This window comes from Eubalaena glacialis, chromosome 18 (genome assembly GCF_028564815.1).
Source record: "Eubalaena glacialis isolate mEubGla1 chromosome 18, mEubGla1.1.hap2.+ XY, whole genome shotgun sequence".
Taxonomy (NCBI): Eukaryota; Metazoa; Chordata; class Mammalia; order Artiodactyla; family Balaenidae; genus Eubalaena; species Eubalaena glacialis.
Window position 1 is genome coordinate 55,709,925 of NC_083733.1, and position 9,415 is coordinate 55,719,339.

At 47.7% G+C, this 9,415-nt stretch overlaps 1 protein-coding gene across 7 annotated transcripts in view; it reads left to right on the forward strand.

The window, feature by feature from the left end:
• CATSPERG (cation channel sperm associated auxiliary subunit gamma) overlaps nt 1-4,007 on the forward strand; it is a 28,222-nt gene extending 24,215 nt beyond the window's left edge. For 3 of the 7 annotated variants that reach the window (XM_061172562.1, XM_061172565.1, XM_061172566.1), the window contains 6 exons: nt 897-1,319; nt 1,464-1,559; nt 1,832-1,921; nt 3,107-3,199; nt 3,289-3,388; nt 3,473-4,007. In XM_061172562.1, coding sequence (XP_061028545.1) covers nt 897-1,319; nt 1,464-1,559; nt 1,832-1,921; nt 3,107-3,199; nt 3,289-3,388; nt 3,473-3,757 — 1,087 coding nt within the window. In that variant the 3' untranslated portion in view covers nt 3,758-4,007. Of the gene's footprint in view, nt 1-896; nt 1,320-1,463; nt 1,560-1,831; nt 1,923-3,106; nt 3,200-3,288; nt 3,389-3,472 lie in introns of those variants that run through there. The other 4 variants (XM_061172564.1, XM_061172563.1, XM_061172568.1 and 1 more) reach the window with 4 other exon arrangements.
• Nucleotides 4,008-9,415: the final 5,408 nt, after the last annotated feature.

The following is a 9,415-nucleotide window of genomic DNA, read 5'->3' on the forward strand; positions in this document are numbered from 1 at the left end:
TGGCTGATAGGTGTAAAGTCTTTGGCTCAGGCGAGCATGGGAATTGCTTAATCTGTGGCCATGACCCCTCTCCGCAGTAGCCATCAAGCCCAGGCCACAGTCTCCAGATGTCCATGTCCTTTTGACAATTGGGTGAAATCCTTGGGCCCTACCCACGGAATGGGCCAGGAAGGAGTCTTTCATTCCCAATGACAATGTCATGGGGGTTCCCAGATCCCTAACCCCCATCCTGGGCTCTACTTCCCTCATATACCCCATGCTTCCCCCAGGTCTACTGTCTGAGAATTTAGGCTCAACCTCAGCCCTTTATTTTATTTTATTTTTTAAAAATTAATTTTTCTGCCATGCTGCGAGGCTTGCGGGATCTTAGTTCCCCGACCAGGGAGTGAACCTGGGTCATGGCAGTGAAAGCCCGGAGTCCCAGCCACTGAACTGCCAGGGAATTCCCTCAACCTTGAAAGTCCTGCTTCATAGGTGTAGGTGTTAGTGGTTTTGTATGTCTTATTCTGGAGGCAGTTGGAAGCAACCTGTCTCAGTTTGAATCCCAGCTCTACCACTTACCAGCTGTGTGGCTTTGGATAATTAATAAGTGACTTGACCTCTCTGTGCTTCACTTTTGCCATCTCTAAAATGGAGATATTAATGGTCTATATCATACAAGGTTGTTCTGAGGATTAAATAAATTTGAATATGTAAAGCACTGAGACCATTCCTCAGTGCCTTGTGCATAGTAAGAGCTACTTAAGTGTTTGCAGTTATTATTGTTTCAACGATCATCATAATAATCACCTTGCCCTCTGGTGAGGGTGAGCCTGGCAGGTAGGGGTGGTGTGTGTGGGAGGAGGGGTGTCTTCCCTGCCCCACCCCTAGAGCCAGGCTTTTCTCCTCCCATTCAGGGCAACCTGGTGGTGCCAGTGCTTATCGGCTGCCCCCCAGGCAAGCGCCTTGCCTTTGACATCACCTACACGCTGGAGTACAACCGCCTGCAGAACAAACGCTACTTTGACTGCGTGCACGTCGACCCCGAGATGCCCTGTTTCCTCTTCCGCGACGGTGCGTGTCCAGCCCCTCCTCTCAATGTTCAGTGTCCTCTGCCCCCACTACTTTGCCCTCCCTGGCCTTTCCTCCCTGCCCGCTCACGGCCCCAGCACCCTCTGCTCTTGCCCTTGGACCACTCGTCTCTCCTTCTTCCCCTCTCCATCCTCCACTTCCGAGCTAATTTCTCCTCCCCGCCTCAACTCCTCCGACCCCACAGTCTTCTACCCGTTCTTCTTGATCCAAGATTTGGTGACGGGAGATTCTGGCAGTTTTCAGGGCAGGTAAAGTCGTGGCCGAGGCAGCGGCTGACGGGAGTGAGGTGGGGAGTCGGGGGAGGGGGAGGAAGCGGGGGAGGAAGTGGGGGTGGAGGTGGTAGAGGTGATGCAGGACTCCGGACAGTCCATGCGCACCTCTGCTCCCGGCAGCTACGTGCTGAAGGTGGTGGGCGGCGGGCCCACCCTGGACACCATCAAGGAATACAGCGAGGAGGATATCTACCGCTTCAACAGCCCTCTGGACAAGTAATCCCTGTGGGACCGGGCCCATAATCGGCCTTTCTTCCCCTGCAGGCCCCTCCATCTTCCCAGCCGCAGACCAACCCTGGGCTGCAAACCCCGCCCATCTTGGTGTCTCAGGCCCCGCCCACAGCCCAGGCTCCTAGCTTCCCACCTACTCGGCCCCGCCCACGGCAGGAGGCTCCGCTCACCCGATCCCCCCCCCACTGCCCCCGCTCCCTTTGGGGCCTCTGCCCGCTGAGGCCCCGGCCCCACTGAGGTTACCCCTTCCTGCACAGGACTGACAGCCTCATCTGGACCACAAGAAACACAACGACCACCGAGGACTCAGCCTTCAACATTCTGTCCCACAACAGTTTAGGCATTGAGTGAGTGCCGGGCCGACTGCACGCCCCCTTCTCCCCCACAGTCTGTCGGGCCTGTCCATCCCTTCTGCCTCTGGGAGACCTCCTGGTCCTCAAGCTACACTGACTGCCTTTGCGGTCCTCAAATGAGACTGATCTCTACACAAGCTGGACCCTCTGTCTGCAGGACTGGTCCCTCTTAATCTTTCTTCAGGCCTTAGTTCAGATGCCACTTCATCCAGGAGGACTTTTCTGACTGTTCTAGATGGGACAGTTTTGCTCTCGTGTTCTCCTGTACGTTCCCCATTCTCACCCTGACCCCTCTGCCTGTGCTTCCTCCTTCCCAGCCCTTACCCCTCTGAGCTGCCACTGTCTCCTGTGGGGTCTGTCTCCCTAATAGTCCAGGTCCAGAATAGACAACATAGTATTTGTTGAATGAGACAATGAACAAGTTAATTCATCCATGGTAGGCATTTATTGACATTTGAATGGAGGTATTAATGAATGAATAAAACAGTGAAGGAATAAGTTAGTACAGGGGGAATTCTCTGGTGGTCCAGTGGTTAGGACTCAGTGCTTCCACTGCTGGGGGGGCCTGGGTTCAATCCCTGGTCGGGGAACTAAGATCCCGCAAGCTGCGAGGCACCGCCAAAAAAAAAAAAAAAAAAAAGCATATAGGGCCTCAATAGCTGGCCCTATAATAATGATAGGAATAATAATAATGAAAGGAAGAAAATGATGCCATGACCAAATGAAGGAAGTGAATGAATGAACAAAGTAGCCAACTTGCACCTATTCAGTATTCAACCTGTGTTTACTGAATATATGAATGAAGATGTGACTTTGTACCTAGTAGCTGCTCCAGATTCATTTGTGGGATGAAGGAATAAAGGTAGCAAACAATAAATGAGGAGGCGGCACATAATAGGTATACAATCCATAATCTAGATGAATGCACAGTAACAGAGGAATTGACAGCTGGAGATGTAAAGACATGAGGAAATGAATGAGTAAACAAACAGCCTGTCACCTGGTAGGGGCTCAGTCAGCCTTATTGGCTAAAGTGGGTGAAGGAGTGAATCAGGGAGAAAGGTAGGAGATTGCACCTAGTTAGTGCTCACCCAGAGTCTGTGGGGTAGAGGGGAAGGTCAAGGATTGGCACGTGCTAGGCATGATTTGTACTACAAGTGCCTGAACTTGGGCCCCCAGGTGGCTCTGTCTGGAGAACTCCCCATGCCATGACACCATTCCGCACAGCATCTTTGCCTCCGAGTTCTTCTTCAAGGTGTTGGTGAGCAATAGGTGAGCCAGACACATGGCCCAGGTGGGGTCGGGGGCTTCCTGTGGGGTGACCACCTCCTCCCCCAATCCTGAACCGCATCCACCAACAGAGGTGTGGACAAGAGCACATACTGCGACTACCAGCTCACCTTCCTGCTGCACATCCATGGGCTCCCACTCAGTGCCAGGCGGGCCTTCCTCATCCTCATGGTGAGTGGCTCCCCTGGAGCTGCCCTGCTGGGTGGATGGGGGCCCCCAGGCTGCCCACCCATGCCTGTTGTGTGGTGCCTGCAGGTGTCAGCCAGCCTGTTTGTTGGTCTGGTGATCCTCTACATCATCTCCTGCCTCCTGTCGCCCTACGTGGTGAAGGTCTGCAACGTCCTCTGCTGGAAGATCAACAACATCATTGCCTGGGAATCTTACACCTACAGTACCGCCTCCGACACCAGGGCCTTCAGCAACACCTCTGGGACCAAATCTGGGGAGAGCTCTGGGGGCATCTCCAGAGTTTTCTCCAAGGTGGCAGAGGAGAACAAGACTGACACTAAGGAAACCTTGAGGAAGAAGTCAATATCCTGAGCCTCTTACCTGCCCCAACTGCCACCCACCCTCATCCCTCGTTTCCTGGGCCATTTTGAACACGCAACCTGTCGCTCGCTCATCCCAGGCCTTTCTCCCTGTTTCGCTTGAATTTTCACTTCGCATTTCAGCACCAGCTGTGGAACCTTGTAAGGACTCATGTTCAATTAGTTTGTACCACTCAGCCACATAAGTTATTAAAATATCAAAATCCTTCTGTGCCAAGCTGGTAAATAGTGGCTTCCCTGTGTGCCTGCCTACTCAGCCCCTCCCCAGAGTGCCCCTGACCTCCCTACAGTCCAGCAGGGTCCTCCATGACCCAGGCCCGTTGCTATGACCTGCAGTCTGTTCTGATTGTTCAGTGCCCAGGTTTGATACTAGTTGTTAAATATTTTGAATGGCAACATGTATCTAGTGTCTATCTTAAGGAGGGGGCTCTGGAGAGGTTAGAATTTTTGTTTTGGTTGCAAGTAGCAAAAATTTCACTCAGTGGTCCATATGGAAATGGTAATTTATGGACTTTGTTAATATAGGCTTCAGGTACAGTTTGATCCAGAAGTCCTCAATGTCCATAGGATTCTGGCTCCATTTCTCTATACCTTTCCCTGCTCTGCCCTTCTCTGAGGGTGGTCTCTGACCTCAGGCCAGCCCACTTCACCGTCTGAGGCTGCACATCCCCATGTCTTACTGTGCAGAGAAAAAAGGGGCTGAAGTCCAACATTCCCAGGCAAAAGTCCTGTCAGTCACTCTGATTGGGTGGGGTTGGGTCATAAGCTCACTACTTTACCACTCACTCTGCCAGACAGATGGGACCTTGATTGGGTTAAGCCCTTCAGAGCCCACCCCTGGAGCTGAGGGTTGTCAATCCCTCCCTAATCTCTTGCTTATGTGCGGGAAAGGGCAGCTCTTGTAAGGAACATGTGTGTCAAGAAGGGGAAAAGGACAGACCGAAAGGCGAAAAGCAAATGTGCCTTTGTACTCCACTCCCTGTCCACCCAATAGGCTCAACTCCAGCCCCTCCCCAGAGGTCTTAGGTGAAGGGACTATGCAGGTCCTCTGATCACCCCCTCCACTCCTTCACTGTAGAAGCAGAGGCCCAGGGGACACACCCTCTGAGGGGACACCAGGGCAGACAGTTGGACCAGCTTGTCTGTGATGAGGCAGCATAGCTCCAGAGCAGACAAGGCCACTGAGGTCACATTATAGAGCTTAGGAATTATCAGAAGAGCATTCAAGCTGAGAAGCTGAAGGACATGGTCAGATGTAGAAAGATGCTCTGGCTGCCCTGTGGAGGATGGCTCAGGACTCGAGGCAGTAGGCCAGGGACCTGGGCAGGAGGGGATGGTGCTGGACCAAAGCCTGGTGTGGGAAGGAGAAGAAGGGACAGGTGGGAGGGATGCTTAGGAGGCCTAGTGAACAGGCTGTGAAGCTGACAGGCCATGGAAGGAGTGGGAGCAAGGGGGGGCATTTAGGAAAAAGCCCAGGCCTCTGCCCTGGGGACTGGGGGACAAAGAGGCTGTCCCTGAGATGAGGACTGGGGAGAAGGAACAGGTTTGGGGGAGACACTAAGGCCATTTGGGGTCATGGTTGGTGTGGGAGGTCTGACAGACTTCTAGAGGAGCCTGTCCAGGAGGCTGTGGGAACCCCAGGTCTGGGGCCCAGGAGGGAGGTCAGCGATGGCCAAGCAATACGCACAACAGTCAGTGGTACAGATACGTCTATCAACAAAATTCATTGCATTGATGCGATTAAGGAGAATGTGATGACATAACATCCTGTTTTGACCTAAGTCCATTCAGGCTGCTGTAACGGAAGACCATAGACTGGGTGGCTTACAAACAACAGAAATTTCTCAGAGTTCTGGAGGCTGGGAAGTCCAAGATCAAGGCGCTGGCAGATTCGATGTCTGGTGAGAACCTGCTTCCTGGTTCATAGATGACCATCTTTTTACTGTGTCCTCACATGATAGAAGGGATGAGGAAGGTCACTGAGGTCTCTTTTATAAGGACATTAATCTCAAATATGAGGGTTCTGCCCTCACAGACTAATCGCCTCCTGATACCATTACACTGGGAGTTAGGTTTCAACATAGGAGTTTGTGGGGAACACAAACTTTCAGTCCATAGCAGATCCCTTTTCTTAGATTATCAAGTAATCTTCATGATGTTCTATCAGGAAAATTCTATCATTGTCCCCATTTCATAAATGAAGAAACAGAGACTCAGGTGTGCAAACATGTATGATTACATGAATAGGTACCTGAAAAAGCTTTTTATAAAATTCAACATCCATTCCTTATATTAATTCTAAGTCAAATAGAAATAGAAGGAAACTGTTTGAGCAAGATTATCAAATTACCTGATTACCAAAGATAGATGGGACTTCGCTGGTGGTGCAGCGGTTGGGAATCCGCCTGCCAATTCAGGGGACACCAGTTCGAGCCCTGGTCCGGGAAGATCCCACATGCCGCGGAGCAGCTAAGCTTGTGCGCCACAACTACTGAGCCCGCGCGCCTAGAGCCTGTGCTCCACAGCAAAGCCACCGCAATGAGAAGCATGTGCTCCACAACAAAGAGTAGCCCCCGCTCACCGCGACTAGAGAAAGCCCACGCGCAGCAACGAAGACCCAATGCAGCCAAAAATAAATAAATAAATAAATAAACAAGAAAAACAAAGACAGATGGCATATGGCATATGGTAGTTAAATGCCAAAGCCATTTTCATTAAAATTTTATAGGTAGAGTCCACACATATGAAAAACTAGAGCTAATAAATGCGTTCAGCAAAGTTGCAGTACACAAAATCAACACACAAAAATCGGTCGCATTTCTATACACCAGCAATGAATAATCTGAAAAGGAAATTTAAAAAAAAATCCTATTTACAACGGCAACAACAAAAAGAATAAAAGTTTTAAGAATAAATTTATAGGGACTTCCCTGGTGGTCCAGCGGTTAAGACTCTGTGCTCCCAATGCAGGGGGCCCGGGTTTGATCCCTGGTCAGGGAGTTAGATCCCGCATGCTGCAACTAAAGATCCCGCGTGCCACAACTAAGACCCGGCGCAGCCAAATAAATAAATAAATAAATAACTATTTAAAAAATAAATTTATGCAAGGAGGAAAAAGACTTGTATACTGAAAGCTACAAAACATTGCTGAAAGAAATTAAAGAAGACTTAAATAAATGGAAAAACATCCCATGTTCATGAATTAATATTGTCGACAATACTATCTGAATTAGTTTGCTAGGGCTGCCATAAGGAAATATCACAGACTGGGTAGCTTAAACAACAGAAATTTATTTTCTCACAATTCTGGCCAGAAATTCAAGATCACCGTGTCAGCAGGTTTGGTTTCTGAGGCCTCTCTTCTTGGCTTGCTGATGGCTGCCCTCTTGCGGTGTCCTCACGGTCTTTCCTCTGTGTGGTCACATCACTGGTGTCTCTTTGTGTGTCCAAAGTGCTCCTCTTATAAAGACTCCTTTCAGATTGGATTAGGGTCCACTGAGCCTCATTTTAAAGTAACCACATTTGGGGACTTCCCTGGAGGTCCAGTGGTTGACTCCATGCTTCCACTGCAGGGGGCGCAGGTTTAATCCCTGGTTGGGGAACTAAGATCCCACATGCCACGCGTGGGGAGCGGCAGAAAGAAAGAAAGAAAGAAAGAGAAAGTAATCACCTTTTAAAAGGCCCTATCTCCAAATACAGTCCTGTTCTGAGGTACTGGGGGTTCGGGCTTCAACATATACATTTTAGGGGAACACCATTTAGCCCATAACATGACCCAAAGTGAAATACAGATTCAGTGCAATCTCTATCAAAATCCCAATGGCAATTTTGCATACATATCCTAAAACTCATATGGAACTCCAAATAGCCAACACTATCTTGAAACAGAAGAACAAAGTTGGAGGACTCATACTTTCTAATTTCAAAACTGCAAAGCTGCAGTAATCAAAACAGTGTCTTACTGGCATAAAGACAGACATACAGACCAATGTAATAGAATAGAGAGCTCAGAATAAACCCTCACATATATAGTCAACTGATTTTTGACCAGGTGCCAAGACCATCCAAGGAGAAGGGACACTCTTAACAACAAATGGTACTGGGAAAACTGGATGTCCACATGCAAAAGAAAAAGTTGGACCCTTACTTTATACCGTGTACAAAAATTAACCAAAACCAGATCAGATTCCTAAATTTAAGGGTGAAAACTATACTGGGAATTCCCTGGTGGTCCAGTGGTTAAGACTCAGTACTTTCACTGCCATGGGCCCAGGTTCGATCCCTGTCAGGGAACTAACATCCCACAAGCCACGCAGGGTGGCCAAAAAAAAAAAAAAAAAGTTAAAACTATAAAACATAGGGGAAAATCTTGACCTTTGATCTGTCAGTGATTTCTTAACTATGATACCAAAAGTACAGGCAACAAAAGAAAAAACAGATAAATTGAACCTCATCAAAGTTAAAAACTTTTGTGAATCAAAGGATACCATCAAGAGAATGAAAAGCCAACCCATAGAGTGGGAGAAAATATTTGTAAATCATATATCTGATAAAGACTAGTATATAGAAAATGAAGAACTCCTATAACTCAACAATAAAAAACCACAGGCAACTCAATTTAAAATGGCAAAGGACTTGAACAGACATTTCTCCAAAATAGATATGTAAAATAGCCAGTAAGCACATGAAAAGATTGTTCAACATCATTAGTTATCAGGGAAATGCAAGTCAAAACCACAGTGAGATATCACTTCACATACATTAGGATAGCTATAATAATTAAAAAACAGCAACAAATACAAGTGTTGGCAAGGATGTGGAGAAATTGGAACCCTTGTATATTGCTGGTGGGAATGTAAAATTGTTCAGATGTCATGGAAAACAGTTTGATCATTCCTCAAAAGGTTAAACATAGAATTACTGTATCATTCAGCAGTTCCACTCCAGGGTATATTATCCAGAAGAATTGAAAACATATTCTCCAACAAGTACATGTACATGCATGTTCATATCAGCAGTATTCACAAAGCCAAAAGGTGAAAACAGCCCAACTGTCCATCAGTGGATGAATAAACAAATGTATATCCATACAATAATACAATAGTATTCAGCCATAAAAAGGCATGAAGTACTGAAATACTCTGTAACATCTATGAACCTCAAAACCAGTATGCTAAGTGAAAGGAGCCAGACGTCTAAGGTCACATATTTTATGATACCATTTATATGAAATACCCAGAATAGGTAAATGCACAGAGACAGAATGCAGATTGGTGGTTACTAGGGGCAAGGAAAAAGGAAGGAATGGAAGGCAACAGCTTAAGGGGAATGGGTTTCCTTCTGTGATGATGAAAATGTTTTGGAGGTAGATAGAGATGGTATTTGCACAACAGTGTGGATGTAATAAATGCCACTGAATTGTTCACTTTAGGATGATTAATTTTATTTCAATTTCACCTCAACGTAAAATACATATATAAATATGTATATAAAATGTATATGGGGCTTCCCTGGTGGCGCAGTGGTTGAGAATCTGCCTGCCAATGCAGGGGCCACAGGTTCGAGCCCTGGTCTGGGAAGATCCCACATGCCGCGGAGCAACTAGGCCCGTGAGCCACAATTACTGAGCCTGCGCGTCTGGAGCCTGTGC